This window comes from Lissotriton helveticus, chromosome 5_1 (assembly GCF_964261635.1).
Source record: "Lissotriton helveticus chromosome 5_1, aLisHel1.1, whole genome shotgun sequence".
NCBI classification, from domain to species: Eukaryota; Metazoa; Chordata; class Amphibia; order Caudata; family Salamandridae; genus Lissotriton; species Lissotriton helveticus.
Genome location: NC_136065.1, coordinates 632,181,736 through 632,200,825, shown reverse-complemented (window position 1 = coordinate 632,200,825; position 19,090 = coordinate 632,181,736). Strand labels below are relative to the sequence as shown.

Genomic DNA, 19,090 nt, shown 5'->3' with positions numbered 1-19,090 from the left:
TGTTACCCATCTGTTAATATTCTTCGAGAATTGCTTAGTGATACATAGCCTTTGATCTCTAAAACTGGTTTGCTGATGTGATTGACACTGGATGTGATGCATTTTCTCCTACCTCTGCAGTATGGGAAGAACCAGAGGGTCCGGATCCTAGTGGATGCTGAGTACACATACATGAACCCTGCACTGACTCTCGTAACCATGGCAATGATGAAACTCTGCAACCAATCAGACCCCTGGATCTGGAACACCTACCAGTGCTACTTGAAGGTAAGCATCAAGTCTTTGGTGTAGATGCAAGAAAAGGAGAATAATATAATAATAAAAGCATGTGATGTGTGTGCAGAAAGTTATATAAAGTAACCCAGTCATACGACTCAGAATACAGTGGTCACTAATGAGTTTATTGAGGCTCCAGCTCGAGTGCTGTATAAAATAATGTAACTCCAAAGTGAATTGCAGACTGCTCATTACGTACGGTTGGGAGTGGTCTATTACTCATAATACACCCTCCACCCCTGCGTGTATTGTCATGACTTAGCTGTTACTCTGTAACCTCCAGTGATATTGAAAGTATGATATGCCTAGTGTTGTGATGTCAAAAAAGTTAAAGGGTTACACCTGCTATTTTTAACTCAACTCCAGAATCAAGGCATTGACAGATGTCACAGGCACATAGCTCTCAACACGTCAAAATTGTGTCAGCAGGTAGCCACCAACACCCAGTCACGGGCTGTGTTCCTTCCTGAAATGGGACTCCAAATATCTTGAACCTTTATAGACAATGGTTGCTTAAAAAGTGCCACCACACTACTTAGTACCTTAATTATAACCTTTGACTAAACATTTTATGAGACTGTGCCAACACAGATGTCTGTCTTCTATTTCCATTCTGTTTTGCTTTTACATGCTACAAATCTACACTTAATTTTCCTGATTTATAAACAAATAGCCCTTCTTTTCTTTCACTCTGGGACTTTCCCCGTGCATTTCTTTTTCTTAAGCAACCATTCCCAAAGTCTCGATCCACAAATTAAGGTATTTCTTCATAGCAAGCCTTTCCCACCTTCCACATTCCACAGCACTGCGGCCGGTGTAGCCGGCAACACCTGATCCTAGCCCGTGTTTCTTTAAGCATCGGGACTCCCAAGACCAGTAGCCTTTGCAGCCACAGCACGCTTCAAAAGCGCCCACAGCACAGTGGCACGGGACGCGCCTGGGCAAAGCTTGGGCCAAGGGCTGGCCCCGCCACGCCTGTTGGAGCCCAGAGAAGGCTGGGCTGAGCCCCCCTCTAATGTGGGTTCCTTGCATATTCTACCAAGGGCTCAACTTTGATCATAGTGAAGCGAAAAGGCTAAAATGTGCGATCAAGGAACTGAGGTGTTCAACACTTTGGACTCCTTCCTCTCAGGAGCAGCAGACATGCTATTGAAGGAGATAAAGAGGGCAGAGGGAAGACTGTCTGGAGGAGAAGTGAGCTACAAGTACTTTCCATAAATGATGATTTGTTGCCCGGAGCTGCTGCTAGTACTTCTGCCCCAATCGTGGTTATGACAATGGACCCCGAAATTCTGCCTTGTGGCACGGGTACCCAAGAGACCCTTAACTCTCCTTAGGAACCACCGGTCAAAAAGAAGAGGGGTGGTTGGCCCTAAAGACTGACCAAATTGACCACTGGAACTGGGGTGGATAAGGGATCTCCTTTAATGACGACAGACGAGTCTGTGAGACCCACCCAAGTGCTGGATTGGATGGTTTCCCGCCTTTTTCAACCTGTTATGGAGAGATTTGAACGTATTGAGGCTAACATAGCTGCGATTAGCGCGAGAGGAGCAGGATAGTTGAATGCATTACTAGGCCTGCTGAAGTTTCGCAGATGATTAATTGTAAACGTCAATGTAAATGTAAATATCCCCCCTCCCGCAGGTAGGGCTGAGTGCTCACAGACCATACCCATTATACAGGGTAATAGGGAGGTAACCCCTGGGGGTGGGGAGGGGGACCAAGCACAGCTAACGTGTCCTGACTGGCTGAATCTATAGCTATGAGTACTAAAACTAATTGGACACTACCTAGCTCTGATAATATGTATAGTGGCCTTCAAAATATAATGTCATCTAAAAACATGCAACCGTTTACAACTGTTTAGCCCCTCAGACCCAACAGGTTACACAGATACACATCACCACAGATATCCCTAAGCCAAGACAGGATATTTTAGGGGAGGGTCGGGGAGCCCACTTACAACAGCACAAGTCTAACTTGAATCTCCCTCCGTGTGAATGTACATTTGTAGTGGTTTTAGTAAACACCCCACTATTGCAACATCCCCAGTACGAGTTCACACAACAGCTAATGAACACATAATTACACTGGATGTCTAAGTTCATAGATCCCAACGAATGTTCCAATATTGCGAATCACATAATCATGGCTAGAAAAGTTAATTGGTTGGGCTATTCCCCAAAATCAATCGGGGGGATTGCATAGTAATTAACTTTAACAACCAACACCTTGTGAAATATCTTCTGGATATGCGTCCCAATTCCCCCGTTGTGTCAACACAAATGTATGCCTTACCATTGGGGTTCTTTTATAGCCCCAGGGCGCTAAACTTTCAGATAGAAATCTGATTAATAATACTGGCCCTCCTGCCCGCCCCCGCTCCTTTAGTCGTCCCTGAAAAATGGAATCACATAGCAGCAATATTACTGGCCAATACATTTGAGCCACTGGAGGGATTAGAAACCTGTGATTGACATGAGGATAGTAGTGCGATCAGGCATATACAGCATATACAGGGCCAACATGAGGGAGATTTCCTAATAGCTAACCATCCCATGGATCTGAGAAAAGACACGGTCAATGCATTAATTTGCAATATAGCAGGGCTTAGATCTAAGCGGGACAATGAAGATTGGATTAGGATCATAAAAGGGAACAATCTAGTTTGCCTCCAAGTAACATGGGAAGTTGATGTTGTTTTTATTGATGGATTTTAATGGTTAGGTAGAGCAAGAGGAGGATTATTGACATTGATTAGAAGCACTCTATGTGTAAAAATATTTAGGACCAAGGTGCAGTCCTCGTACTACCATCTCATAGTGTGTCGTGGCCCTGGAGTAGAGGACATGCTCCTAATTAATTTTTATAATAATAACTTTGAGGACAATATGTCCCAGGTAACTGATTCATTAGAGTGAACAATTGATAGGGCAATACCTGCTCACCATAATCTCTTGTACATAAGGTTGGTTGGGAAATTTCAAGGTTCATAGCTGCCCAAGGACAGCAACACCGCTATGTGGGCTGGTAGATGAAGAAAGTGTTGTACCGTTCCATTTTTCACACACCCTATATGGGGACGAATTGAACAAGCTTTTGGTCACGGGAAATTTGGTAATACCTAATCCAACTGATGAGCATACTGGTATCTTGGTAAAAATGTTCAGGGACAACACACATGGTACGACAATAGATTATCTACTGGTGGCGCTACCTTTTAAAATATTTTTTGACCAGATAGGAACCTATGCCACAGTTTTTAGTGATCATGCTGCATTTTGGAATGGTTGTTTCAGTGTGCCGGATAGGAGAATCCAAGCGCCAACAACAGCAAGAAGGAATGGAATAGTCCTTAGATAGGCGAAGATAAAGAGGTATTACTACCAACTATAATTGGGTGCACCCAGGAGGAAATATTAACCTGCCTAGATCATCTTAGTGATCCGTTGATCATAGTGCAGGCTTTTGTTTCATTACTGAGTATGGTGGAAGGCAATCTACAATCTCAGAAGAGGAATCACCCAACCAATACCCTGCGCTGGTTTGATACTGCCTGCACAAAGACCAAGAGATAAAGCTCTGGTCACCTCCCTCTGCTCCCAATAAAAGGAATGTAAAACAGGGTAGACTGAAGACCTTAAAGGAGGATGCCTGGGACAAATTACTACTAGCTTTGGCTTTAAAAAGCTCTAAAGAATTCTGAGCGATAGTTAATACCCCATTCCTGAGTCAAGATACAGGACCCTTCATAGGTGCCAATGTGGGAGAGGATGCTTGGGTGGACCAATATACAGACATATTTGGGTCAGCGGCAGATAGGGAAAATTTAACTTATGACGTCCTAAATTATGATAAGTACACCCCTATTGTCTTCTCATTGGCAGAGGTAAAAAGTGGCCTGATGCAATGCAGTAGTGCTAAGGCTCCAGGACTGGATGGGGCCCCAATTGACTTCTTCTCTGGTTATCTGGAACTTTGGATCCCGTTCTTGATGAACGTTTTTAATGCAATTGCTATAGTGGTTTCCCTGTCTCATGGAAAACAAGAATTATTGTGCTGCTCTAATCATGCTGGATCTGTCACCACCTTTGATACGGTCAATCATCATCTGTTGATGGATAGTTTGATGGCATGTGGGGTCCAGGATAAAGCGTGGAAGCTTTTGAAATCCTTCCTAACTGACAGATCACTAATCGTTGTGTCTCTGCGGCAAGGACAGGAATTGGGAATAGGCAAATGGTTCCATGATTGTATGGAAGCGGTCGGGAGGTGGCTGTAACAAAATTGCCTGAAGCTCAATTCGGGCACAACAGAGGTCATCCTACTCGGAAAAGATGCCAACTTCTGGACCCCAAATTGGTGGCCTGATACTATGGGCACTCTTCCTACACCCACCAGGAAAATGAAAAACTTAGGAGTTATAGGGGATGATAAGCTTAACTTTGGTGACCAAGTTAATGCCGTGGCATCCGCCACCTCGTACGTTCTCAGAATGATTAAGAAAATACTGCCTTTTTTGCCAGCTGACAGTCGGTGAACAGTGGTTACAGCACTTATCCTGTCAAGGCTGGACTACTGTAACAGTCTTTACCTGAATATTCAAGATCATTTTCTGCACAAACTTCAACTGTTGCAAAATGCAGCTGCTAGACTGCTTACCGGCACTTCCAAATGTGCATCAATTTCCAGCGAATTCAAAAGACTAAACTGGTTTGCCATTAGGAACCAGGTGCACTTTAAATCCCTCTGCACCAGGTGCAAGGCCCACAAAGGAACAGGACCTGACCATCTGTAGTGACAGTTCCAGTGATATATGACCAAAATAAGTCTCTTAGAACCAAATTGGTGACAGTACCACCCACAAAAAAGCAAGGTAGGGAGGGAAAAGCTTTGTTACCTGCGCTGCAAGGGCCTGGAATTACCTTTTTTTTAATCTGAGGAATGCCACCGACCTCCTGGCTTTCAGGTAGGGACTAAAAATCTGGTTGTTTGACACGTAAACCTGTCTACAACACTCATCATCAGACGACAGTAGCTAGTGCCAGGACACCCTCGGGTAACCACTGAGCTTTAGAAATGTCTGTAACATAATATAACATAAGAAAGGAGTTCAATCATCCCCTAAAAACTATTGGCCTAATTCACTTTTGGATGAACCAGTTAATTAATGAGTCGCCTGTTATTGACTAGACTTGAGGAATTGGCTACTGACAAAAATATATTAATACCAGTGCAATATGGTTTTAAAAAAGGGATGGGGATGCTACATCAGTGTTTAAATTTGAACTTAATTACAGCCAAGTATAGTCATATTAAAGAAGGAAATGTCTTTATGGAGTTTATGGATCCCTCCGCAGGCTTACAACCCTAGAGGAATGCTTCAAGAAGGAGCTGGATGTCTTAAAATATGGGATCTGTTTGCTTGAGGTAACTCTCAAGGAAATATTGGACCACCTACAATTACACACTGGAAAGCCCACCATAAGAGAAGCTGCACAAGGAAACAACGTGGTTCCCATATTGACTCCTGCACTACAGAAAAACCTATATGCAAAATCCGGCCACCCTGGCCACAAATGACAAATCTAAACAACCTCATAATACCAATCCCCTAACAACTTTACAACTTCCGCCGGAATCTGCACCGTTTATAATTATTCTAAGAAATGTACCCACTTTAGGGCCCAATGTAAAAGAACACTTGCATGACCTAATGAATAAGGTGATATACTGGCTGGCCAAAAAGTATTGGAGTACAAATTGCCTGGCTAAAGAAATCATAAAGGTAGGAAGAGTTGGATGGATAGGACCCTTAAGGAAAACTGGTAAAGACAATTGTATTGTGGTGAACTTCCGTGACCCCTTTGTGGTAAGAACTCTCCTCTCTGATCTAGCAAACAAACCTGATGATAGCAATACTACTAGGAATATTAGAGCTGAACCTCTGGGGTATGTTTATAGGCTTGAAATGTTTATGGATAAAACTAACAACTTCACACAAATTGTATCCAAAAAAGCATCCAAAAAACTATTCCGGGACAAACAGAATGATTATCGATATGATCCGATACCTACATACAAACCTCAGACTCTATATCCAACAGCAAACTAATTCCACCACCTCTCGTACTATGATGACCAGGATTAGCAACAAGAGAGGGTTTGAGAAAAGGGCCACAACCATATCGATGTACATGCTGCAAACTCGGCAACAGTTATCCCGGATTTGGGATCTCAACGAATAACCTCAGAGGTACACCTGCTAGAATTTGCCCTAAGGAATTCAGAACTGGGCCTATCGCCCTGCCCAACGAATGAACCACCGAACTTGCCCGTTGTTGTACAAGATAAAGTAAAAAACTTACAGAGTAAGGTCCTGAGTCCTTCAAACTGCCAAACACGAAAACCATTAAAACCTTATTGAAGACCTGGAATGTTGCAGGAATAAGAAATAATTTATTGAATCCATAGTGGCTAGAGATTATCAACCAAGCTCAAATAGCCTGTCTTCAAGAGACATGGTCGCTAGATGAATTCTTTGTGGAGGCCTTCATGTCTTTTTTTAACCCCACCAACACATTCAGAGGGGAGATGGGCTAAGGGAGACCTGGCTGTTTTAATATAACCTTCTCAATGTAAGTTTTCAGGACCTATTTGTCCTCCCCCTATTATCTGTTTATCCATTTAATTACAGAAGAAAGGGTCAATCTGGTTATTATTAGCTTTTATAATAACGTTTTTGATACAACTAAAGTGACAGTATTATTGGATTTAAGTGAAGAAGTTGATCTATTTTTAGCCAAAATTAAGGATAATTATGTTTTATAATGGGTTGGTGATTTTATTATCAGTAAATGTTATAGACAAGGCCCTGAAAGTTGTTGATACATTGAAACTAATGGTGAGAGCATGTCACATTTTCTGCATAACCCCATGTGGAAAAGGTTTAAATAAAATGATTTATGAGCATAGTTTGATTCTTCTGCCACAATGCATTGGTAAGGTGAAATGGAAGTACCTACATATTATGGGAATGGTAGAAACTATTGGGCATATTACCAAGCAATAGCGATAATTATCGCTATTGCTTGGTTAGAGACAACATTTTACCGCTGAGCTGCGGCGATTTTTATCGCAGATAAACCTTGGTATTACCAAGGTTTATCGCAAATGCGATAAAAAACGGCCGCAATGCATGAATATCGCTGAAAAGTCAGTGATATTCATGCATTACCGAGCTAATGCTCTTAGCCATGTTATCCACCTCCCATTGGATAACATGGCTAAGAACTGCTCAGGGCAGGTGTTAGCTTTTGGAGATATTCGCGCTCAGCGCGAATATCTCCAAAAGTTAGTAATAGGAGATAGCGATGTTAGCGACTTTCCAGTCGCTAACATCTTGGCACGCCCACTTTGCATGTCATTAGTGATAAATATCACTGACATACAAAGTGGGGCCCAAGATGGTCGCTATCTCCTACTAGCTGTCGCTAACTGGTGTTAGCGACAGCTAGGTAATAGGGAGATAATTTTATCTCCGCTTTCTTGGCTTTTAAAGCCAAAAAAGCGGAGATAAACCACCTTGATAATATGCCCTTGTGTTATTTGTCATGTAGTGGTGACAAAAAATGGTGAACGCCTCATAGATCCGCTTATTGCTCTCTTGAATGCCTCTAGCAACCATGCAGCCCTGACATTAGCTCCTAATATAAACATCACAAGGCCAAATAGTTTACACTGCCCGAAGCAAATTGGAAAATAGGGTATAAATGGCCTTACCATAAGATGGGCAAATATAGATGGTACAGCAAAACCCCAGAAAATTATACAGACTCTCTTAATGATTTTTATACCAGCACAGATTATATGTCTACTCCGATGTTTATTATGCAAGCTTTCTGCAAAATTATTGCTTGAATTGCAGAGAAACTTAAGCGCCCACCCAGAGGGAAAAATAATAGAAACAGGGGGTGGTTTGACACAGAATGCTCACTAATAAACAGAAAATGAAGGAAAGCCTTACGGGATTCACCAAGAGATAGAGAAAAAAATAGCACATTGAAAATTATGTACCAAAATGTACTGGACAAAACGATAAGTGAGCTGAAAGAAAACAGACGGAAAGATCTGGCCCAGGCGGCTGATTTAAATGATAACACCTTTTTTTGGAAAATAATAAATCAGTCTTTCCTAAAAGAGAAAGAAGTCCCAAAGATCAAGACATTTGTACAACAGGGGGACTCGATAGATCATTTTAACAGAATGTTTAACCCTTAGGGTAGCATGTTTTATTCGTCTTTTACACACTTTTATCAAATTGCACCAGCGAACATCCCCAATATATCTTTAGAAGAAGTAATTAACGTCCTAAACAAAGCAGCTAGTGGAAAGGCCTCTGGCTCCGGTGGTGTCCCAATAGATATTTTTAAATCACATGTCACTTTTTGGGCACCGATGCTGACCCAAGAATGTAATTCTTCCATAAAGGGTTTTCTCCCAACCTCAAGGACGGAAAGCACAATAGTCCCTATTTTCAAAAAAGGAAATCGAGCCAACCCGAAATGTTACCGTCCAATATCTCTCCTGGACTCCACTAACAAACTAATGGGTAGAATCCTTCTGGGCAGGCTAAAACAATGGGCAGAGGAAAAACATATACTTTCTGATGCACAATATGGATTCAGACCCCATGTTGGAACAATAGAACAATGTATCAATTTACACTTGTTAATTAATAAATATACAGTAGCCAGGACAGGACAATTGCAACTATGTTTTGTCAATCTGAGCAGTGTGTTCAATCTGGTAAACCATAACAAACTTTGGGAAGCACTTGTGGATCTGGAAGCACCACGGGGCATTATTAACTACCTATCCCAATGGTATTCCCACTTTACAGTACAGGTATGATAGAGCCCAAACGGGGACTGAACAGACAGCTTTAAGGTCACCGATGGTATTAGACAGGGATGTTTCTCGCCCCCCTGCTCTTCTCACTTTATATAAACAGGGTGGATGCATGCCTACAAGAAACTAAAGCTGATGTCCCCATGGTTGGCACCCACCCTGTCCCCATGCACTGTCCTGGCAAGACTTTTAGTAAGGGCGTCAGAAAATGCTACCACTGTGGCCTAGAGCTTGCAGTTACGCATGCGTGCGCTCGCGTATGAGCAGAGGCGCCATCTGGCTTTCCTCTCTAGTCATGGGTCATCAGCTTTCAAGATACGAGAGCTTTCTTTCACATTCCTGAAGTTGATAGCTTCCTTGTCATTTGCGTTACTAAGCAATCCTGGGCGGAGCCAACTGTTAAATTAAATGAATCAGGTTACTTGTGTTTACAAGCATCTCCTGAAACACGCAGCAAAACTTTCAAACAACTCAGTGGTTTGAAAGTTTTGCAGCATTTCTCAGGAGATGCTTGTAATCAGCTTTCAAGATAGGAGGGCTTTATTTCACATTCCTGAAGGCGATAGCTTACTTTTCATTTGCCTATATATACCTACCTCTCTTCTACCCCTCTACCTCAGCTCTATCTCTCTTCTACCCCTCTACCTCTACTCTATCTCTCTTCTATCCCCCTGCATCTCTTCTACCCCTCTACCTCTCTTCTACACTTCTACCCCTCTACCTCTCTTCTACTCCTCTACCCCTCTTCTACCCCTCAACCTCTCTTCTACTATTCTACCATTCTACCCCTCTTCTATCCCTCTACATCTCTATTGCCCAATACTACCCCTCTATCCCTCTTCTATACCTCTACTATACTTCTACCCTTCTTTTGCCCCTGTACCCCCTCTACCCCTCTACTACCCCTCTACCCCTCTTCTACCCCTCTATCCCTCTAAACCACTACCCCTCTTCTACCCCTCTACCCTACTACACCTCTACTACCCCTCTACCTCCCCATTACCTCTCTTCTACCCCTCTACTCTACCTCTTGTCTACACCTCTACCTCTCTTCTAACCCTCTACCTCTACTCTACCTCTCTTCTGCCCCCTACTTCTCTTCTACTCGTCTACCCTCTACCTCCCTTCTACTCTTCTACCCCTCTACCTCTCTTCTACCCCTCTACACCTCTTCTACCCCTCTACCCCTCTACTACCCCTCTACCCCTCTTATACCCCTCTACCCCTCTTCTACCCCTCTACCCCACAACTACCCCCTACTCATCTTCTACCACTCTACCCCCTTCTACCCTTTTACCCCTCTTATATATCCCTCTTATACCCCTCTACTACCCCTCTACCCCTCTTCTACCCATCTACCCCCACCCATCTACTACCTCTCTACCCCTCTTCTACGCCTCTACCCCACTACAAATCTCCCCTCTTCTACCCCTCTATCCTATGACCCCGCTATTACCCCTCTACCTCCCCTCTACTTCTCTTCTACCCCTCTACTCTACCTCTCTTCTACCCCTGTACCTCTCTTCTACCCCTGTACCTCTATTCTACCTCTCTTATATCCCTCTACCTTTCTTCTACCCCCTACCTCTCTTCTACTCTTCTACCCCTCTACCGCTCTTCTACTCCTCTACCCCTCTACCTCTCTTCTATCCCTCTACCCCTCCTCTATCCCTCTTCTACCCCTCTACTACCCCTCTACACCTCTACTAAACCTCTACCCCTCTACTACTCCTCTGCACTTCTACTATCCCTCTACCCTTCTACTACCCCTCTACCCCTCTTCTACCGCTCTCCCCCTCTACTACCCTTCTACCCCTCTTCTACCCTTCTACCCCTCTTCTATCCCTCTTTTAACCTTCTGCCCCTCTACCCCTTTTTTACCCCTCTAACCCTCTTCTTCCCCTCTAACCCTCTTTACCCCTCTAACCCTCTTCTACCCCTCTACCCATTTTCTACCGCTGCGTTTCTCATGAGATGCTAGTAATTAGCTTTCAAGATAGGAGAGCTTTCTTTCACATTCTTGAAGTCGATAGCTTCCTTTTCATTTGCCTATATATACCTACCTCTCTTTTACCCCTCTACCTCTACTCTACCTCTCTTCTACCCCTCTTCTACCCCTCAACCTCTCTTCTACTATTCTACCATTCTACCCCTCTTCTATCCCTCTACATCTCTATTGCCCAATACTACCCCTCTATCCCTCTTCTATACCTCTACTATACTTCTACCCTTCTTTTGCCCCTGTACCCCCTCTACCCCTCTACTACCCCTCTACCCCTCTTCTACCACTCTATCCCTCTACACCACTACCCCTCTTCTACCCCTCTACCCTACTACACCTCTACTACCCCTCTACCTCCCCATTACCTCTCTTCTACCCCTCTACTCTACCTCTTGTCTACACCTCTACCTCTCTTCTACCCCTCTACCTCTACTCTACCTCTCTTCTGCCCCCTACTTCTCTTCTACTCGTCTACCCTCTACCTCCCTTCTACTCTTCTACCCCTCTACCTCTCTTCTACCCCTCTACACCTCTTCTACCCCTATACCCTCTACTACCCCTCTACCCCTCTTATACCCCTCTACCCCTCTTCTACCCCTCTACCCCACAACTACCCCCTACTCATCTTCTACCACTCTACCCCCCCTACCCATTTACCCCTCTTATATACCTCTTATACCCCTCTACTACCCCTCTACCCCTCTTCTACCCATCTACCCCCACCCATCTACTACCTCTCTACCCCTCTTCTACGCCTCTACCCCACTACAAATCTCCCCTCTTCTACCCCTCTATCCTATGACCCCTCTATTACCCCTCTACCTCCCCTCTACTTCTCTTCTACCCCTCTACTCTACCTCTCTTCTACCCCTGTACCTCTCTTCTACCCCTGTACCTCTATTCTACCTCTCTTATATCCCTCTACCTCTCTTCTACCCCTACCTCTCTTCTACTCTTCTACCCCTCTACCTCTCTTCTACTCCTCTACCCCTCTACCTCTCTTCTACCCCTCTACCCCTCCTCTATCCCTCTTCTACCCCTCTACTACCCCTCTACACCTCTACTAAACCTCTACCCCTCTACTACTCCTCTGCACTTCTACTATCCCTCTACCCTTCTACTACCCCTCTACCCCTCTTCTACCGCTCTCCCCCTCTACTACCCTTCTACCCCTCTTCTACCCTTCTACCCCTCTTCTATCCCTCTTTTAACCTTCTGCCCCTCTACCCCTCTTTTACCCCTCTAACCCTCTTCTTCCCCTCTAACCCTCTTTACCCCTCTAACCCTCTTCTACCCCTCTACCCGTTTTCTACCGCTGCGTTTCTCATGAGATGCTAGTAATTAGCTTTCAAGATAGGAGAGCTTTTTTCACATTCTTGAAGTCGATAGCTTCCTTTTCATTTGCCTATATATACCTACCTCCCTTTTACCCCTCTACCTCTACTCTACCTCTCTTCTACCCCTCTACCTCTCTTCTACCCCTCTACCTATACTGTACCTCACTTCTATCCCTCTACCTCTCTTATACCCCTCTAACTCTCTTCTACTCTTCTACCCCTCTACCCCTCTTCTACCCCTCTACCCCTCTTCTACACCTCTACCCCTCTACTACCCCTCCACCCCTCTTACATCCCTCTATCCCTATTCTAGCCCGCTAATACCCCTCTACCCCTCTTCTATCTCTATACCCCCTCTACCCCTCTACTAACCCTCTACCCCCCTTCTACCCCTCTACGCCTCTACCCCTTTTCTACCCCTCTACCCTACTACCCGTCTAACCCTCTACTATCCCTCTATCTCCCCTCTACCTCTCTTCTACCCCTCTACTCTACATCTCTTCTATTCCTCTACCTCTCTTCTACCCTTCTACCTCTACTCTACCTCTCTTTTACCCCTAAACCTCTCTTCTACCCCTCTACCTCTACTCTACCTCTCTTCTATCCCTCTACCTCTCTTCTAGCCCTCTACCTCTCTTCTACCCCTCTGCCACTCTTCTACCCTCTACCTCTCTTCTACTCTTCTACCCCTCTACCCCTCTTCTACCCCTCTACCCCTCTTCTACACCTCTACCCCTCTAATACCCCTCCATCCCTCGTATACCCCTCTATCCCTATTCTACCCTGCTAATACCCCTCTACCCCTCTTCTACCCCTCTACCCCCTCTACCCCTCTACTACCTCTCTCCCCCCTTCTACCCCTCTATGCCTCTACCTCTTTTCTAGCTTTCTACCCTACTACCCCTCTACTACACCTCTCACCCTCTACTATCCCTCTACCTCCCCTCTACCTCTCTTCTACCCCTCTACTCCTGATCTCTTCTATTCCTCTACCTCTCTTCTACCCCCACCTCTCTTCTACTCTTCTACCCCTCTACTTCCCTTCTGCTCGTCTACCCCTCTACCTCTCTTCTACCCCTCTACCCCTCTTCTACCCCTCTACACCTCTACCCCTCTACTACGCCTCTACCCCTCATATACTCCTCTACCCCTCTTCTAGCCGTCTACCCCACTGCTACCTCTCTACTCACCTTCTACCACTCTACACCTCTACCCCTCTATACCTCTACCCCTCATCTACCCCTCTACTACCCCTCTACCCCTCTACTACCCCTCTACATCCCCTCTACCTCTCTACTACCCCTCTAACCCTCTTATACCCCTCTACACCTCTACTATCCCTCTAATCCTCTACCCTCTACTAAACTGCTACCCCTCTACCCTTCTACTACCCTTCTACCCTTCTACTATCCCTCTACCCCTCTTCTACCCCTATGCCACTCTTCCACCTTTCTACCCCTCTATCCCTCTTCTATCCCTCTACCCCTCTTCTACCCCTCTACCCCTCTTCTACCCTTCTACCCTTCTACTACCCTTCTACCCCTCTTCCTCTCTTCTACCCCCTTCTACCCCTTCCACCCCTCTTCTACCCCTCTAGCCCCTTCTGGCCCTCTACCCCTCTTCTACCCCTCTATCCCTCTACTACCCCTCTACCCCTCTTCTACCCCTCTACTGCCCATCTACCCCTGTACTACCCCTCTGGCCCTCTTCTACCCCTCTTCTTCCCCTCTACTACCCCTCTACCTCTCTTCTACGCCTCTACACTACCTCTCTTCCACACCTTCTACCCCTTTATTCCCCTCTTCTATCCCTCTACCACTCTTCTACCCCTTCTACCCCTCTTCTACACCTCTTCCCCTCTACTACCCCTCTTCTACCTCTCTACCCCACCCCTCTACTACCCCTCTAACCCTCTATAATCCCTCTACCCCTCTTCAACCCCTCTTCTTCCCCTCTACCCCTCTACTACCCCTACCTCTCTTCTACCCCTCTACCTCTACACTACCTCTCTTCTACCCCTTTACCTCTTTTCTACCCCTCAAGCTCTACTCTACCTCTCTTCTACCCCTCTACGTCTATTCTACCCCTCTACCTCTCTTCTACCCCTCTACCTCTACACTACCTCTCATCTACCCCTCTACCTCTCATCTACCCCTCTACCTCTACTCTACCTCAAGTCTACCACTCTACCTCTCTTCTACTCCTCTACCTCTCTCCTACCCATATACCTCTCTTCCACCCCTCTACCTCTACTATACCCCTCTTCTACCCCTTATCTACCCCTTTACCTCATATTTACCCCTCTACTACCGGTCTTCTACCCCTCTATTACCCCTCTACTACCCCTCTAACCCTCTTCTGCACCTCAATTACCCCTCTACACCCCTCTACCGCTCTACTACCCCTCTCCTACTCTTCTACCCCACTTCTACCCTTCTACCTCTCTACCTCTTTTCCACCCCTCTCCCCTCTACTACCCCTCTACTACCCCTCTACCCTTGTACTACCCCTCTACCCCTCTTCTACCCCTCTGCCCCTCTTCTACCCCTCTGCCCCTCTTCTACCCTTCTACCCCTCTTCTACCCTTCTACCCCTCTACCCCTCTTCTATCCATCTTCTAAACATCTACCCTCTTCTACCCCTCTAACCCTACTCTACCCCTGTAACCCTCTACCACCCCATCACTGCTCTTCTACCCCTCTACCTCCACACTACCTCTCTTCTACCCCTCTACCTCTTTTCTACCCCTCAACCTCTACTCTACCTCCATTCTACTCCTCTACCTCTCTTCTACCCCTATACCTCTCTTCTACCCCTCTACCTCTCTACTACCCCTCTACTGCTCTTTTAACCCTCTACCCCTCTTCTACCACTCTACCCCTCTACTACCCCTCTACTCCTCTACTGCTCTTCTACCCCTCTACCTCTACACTACCTTTCTTCTACCACTCTACCTCTGTTCTACCCCTCAACCTCTACTCTACCTCTATTGTACTCCTCTACCTCTCTTCTACCCCTCTACCTCTCTTCTACCCCTCTACCTCTCTTCTACCCCTCTACCTCTACACTTCCTCTGATCTACCCCTCTACCTGGAAGAAGTGTGGCTCACTGGTTAGAGGAGGCAGACCCTGAAGCAGAGGTCAGACCCGGGACCAGGGTTCAATTCCCGACGCGGCAGGGTCTTCAGCCCAAATATCCACGGACTCGATAATTCTCGTTTCGGTGCCTACTCGAATAACGGGTTTACACTCTGCAGCTCTGGGCATTAGCCTGTTTAATCTCCACTACGGCCCCCCCCCCGCGGCGGGATGCCTGGCTTCCATCTTGGGGATGCCCATTACGGGTATCTCACAGGGAAAAAGCCAGGACTGGTTCCCAAGGCAAGCGCCGAGATGCCTGCGGGTAATCGAGCGCTATATAAGAACGCATAATAATAATAATAATAATAATAATAATAATAATAATAATAATAATAATAATAATAATAATACCTCTCTTCTACCCCTCTACCTCAATTCTACCCCTCTACCTTTCTTCTACTCCTCTACCTCTCTTCCACCCCTCTACCGCTACTCTACCCCTCATCTACTACCCCTCTACTGCTCTTCTACCCCTCTACCCCTCTTCTACCACTCTAGCCCTCTACTTCCCCTCTACTGCTCTTCTACCCCTCTACCTCTACACTACCTCTCTTCTACCACTCTACCTCTTTTCTACCCCTCAAACTCTACTCTACTTCTATTGTACTCCTCTACCCCTCTTTTACACCTCTACCTCTCTTCTACCCCTCTACCTCTCTTTTACCCCTCTACCTCTACACTACCTCTGATCTACCCCTTCACCTCTCTTCTACCCCTCTACGATCCCTCTTCTACCCCTCTATTACCCCTCTACTACCCCTCTTCTACACCTCTATTGCCCCTCTACACCCTCGCTACTGCTCCACTACCCCTCTTCCACCCCTCTTACTCTTCTACCCCTCTTCTACTCTTCTACCCCTCTACCCTTCTTCTACCCCTCTTCTACCCCCTCTACCCCTCTACTACCCCTCTACCCCTATACTAATGCTCTACCCCTCTCCTACCCCTCTGCCCCTCTTCTACCCTTCTACCCCTCTTCTACCCTTCTACCCCTCTCCCCCTCATTTATCCCTCTTCTAAACTTCAACACTCTTCTACACCTCTAACCCTATTCTACCCATGTAACCCTTGTATACCACTCTACTCTTGTACCCCTCTACTGCCCTTCTACCCCTCTTCTATCCCTCTACTACCCCTCTTCTACCCCTCTTCTACCCTTCTACCACTCTACCCTTCTTCTACCCCCTTCTCCCCTTTTTACCCCTCTTCTATACCTCTTCTACCCCTATACCCCTCTTCTACCCCTCTACCCCTCTATTACCACTCTACCCCTCTACTACCCCTCCAACCCTCCTCTACCTCCCTACTCTTCTACTACCCCTCTACCTCAACACTACTTCTCTTCTACCCCTCGACCTCTACTCTACCTCTCTTGTACCCCTTTACCTATTTCCACTCCTCTACCTCTCTTCTACCCCTCTCCCTCTCTTCTACCCCTCTACCTCTCTTCTTTCCCTCTACCTCTACTCTACCTCTCTTCTACCCCTCTACCTCTCTCCTACTCCTCAACCTTTCTTCTACCCCTCTACCCCTCTACTACCCCTCTACCCCTCTTATACCCCTCTACCCCTCTACCACACAACTACCCCCTACTCATCTTCTACCACTCTACCCCCTTCCACCCTTTTACCCCTCTTATATCCCTCTTCTACCCCTCTACTACCCCTCTTCTACCCCTCTACCCCCACCCATCTACTACCTCTCTACCCCTCTTCTACGCCTCTACCCCACTACAAATCTCCCCTCTTCTACCCCTCTATCCTATGACCCCTCTATTACCCCTCTACCTCCCCTCTACTTCCCTTCTACCCCTCTACTCTACCTCTCTTCTACCCCTGTACCTCTCTTCTACCCATGTACCTCTATTCTACCTCTCTTATATCCCTCTACCTCTCTTCTACCCCCTACCTCTCTTCTACTCTTCTACCCCTCTACCTCTCTACCCCTCTACCTCTCTTCTACTCCTCTACCCCTCCTCTGTCCCTCTTCTACCCCTCTACTACCCCTCTACACCTCTACTAAACCTCTACCCCTCTACTACTCCTCTGCACTTCTACTATCCCTCTACCCATCTACTACCCCTCTACCCCTCTGTTAACGCTCTCCCTCTCTACTACCCTTCTACCCCTCTTCTACCCCTCTTCTATCCCTCTTTTAACCTTCTGCCCCTCTACCCCTCTTTTACCCCTCTAACCCTCTTCTTCCCCTCTAACCCTCTTTACCCCTCTAACCCTCTTCTACCCCGCTACCCGTTTTCTACCGCTGCGTTTCTCATGAGATGCTAGTAATTAGCTTTCAAGATAGGAGAGCTTTCTTTCCCATTCTTGAAGTCGATAGCTTCCTTTTCATTTGCCTATATATACATACCCCTCTTTTACCCCTCTACCTCTACTCTACCTCTCTTCTACCCCTCTACCTATACTGTACCTCACTTCTATCCCTCTACCTCTCTTATACCCCTCTAATTCTCTTCTACTCTTCTACCCCTCTACCCCTCTTCTACCCCTCTACCCCTCTCCTACACCTCTACCCCTCTACTACCCCTCCACCCCTCTTACACCCCTCTATCCCTATTCTAGCCTGCTAATACCCCTCTACCCCTCTTCTATCTCTATACCCTCTCTACCCCTCTACTACCCCTCTACCCCCTTCTACCCCTCTTCGCATCTACCCCTTTTCTACCCCTCTACCCTACTACCCGTCTAACCCTCTACTATGCCTCTACCTCCCCTCTACCTCTCTTCTACCCCTCTACTCTACATCTCTTCTATTCCTCTACCTCTCTTCTACCCTTCTACCTCTACTCTACCTCTCTTTTACCCCTACACCTCTCTTCTACCCCTCTACCTCTACTCTACCTCTCTTCTATCCCTCTACCTCTCTTCTAGCCCTCTACCTCTCTTCTACCCCTCTACCTCTCTTCTACCCTCTACCTTTCTTCTACTCTTCTACCCCTCTACCCCTCTTCTACCCCTCTACCCCTCTTCTACACCTCTACCCCTCTACTACCCCTCCACCCCTCTTATGCCCCTCTATCCCTATTCTACCCTGCTAATACTCCTCTACCCCTCTTCACCCCCTCTACCCCTCTACTACCCCTCTCCCCCCTTCAACCCCTGTATGCCTCTACCTATTTTCTAGCTCTCTACCCTACTACCCCTCTACTACCCCTCTCACCCTCTACTATCCCTCTACCTCCCCTCTACCTCTCTTCTACCCCTCTACTCTAGATCTCTTCTATTCCTCTACCTCTCTTCTACCCCCACCTCTCTTCTACTCTTCTACCCCTCTACTTCCCTTCTGCTCATCTACCCCTCTACCTCTCTTCTACCCCTCTACCCCTCTTCTACCCCTCTACTACCCCTCTACCCCTCATATACTCCTCTACCCCTCTTCTAGCCGTCTACCCCACTGCTACCTC

General features: G+C 46.4%; 1 protein-coding gene across 1 annotated transcript in view; it reads left to right on the top strand.

The window, feature by feature from the left end:
* Positions 1 to 19,090, top strand: part of PRODH2 (proline dehydrogenase 2) — a 447,859-nt gene that overhangs the window by 213,584 nt on the left and 215,185 nt on the right. Inside the window, exon 6 of the mRNA XM_078643011.1 lies at positions 121 to 267. Coding sequence (XP_078499137.1) covers positions 121 to 267 — 147 coding nt within the window. The remainder of the gene's footprint in view (positions 1 to 120; positions 268 to 19,090) is intronic.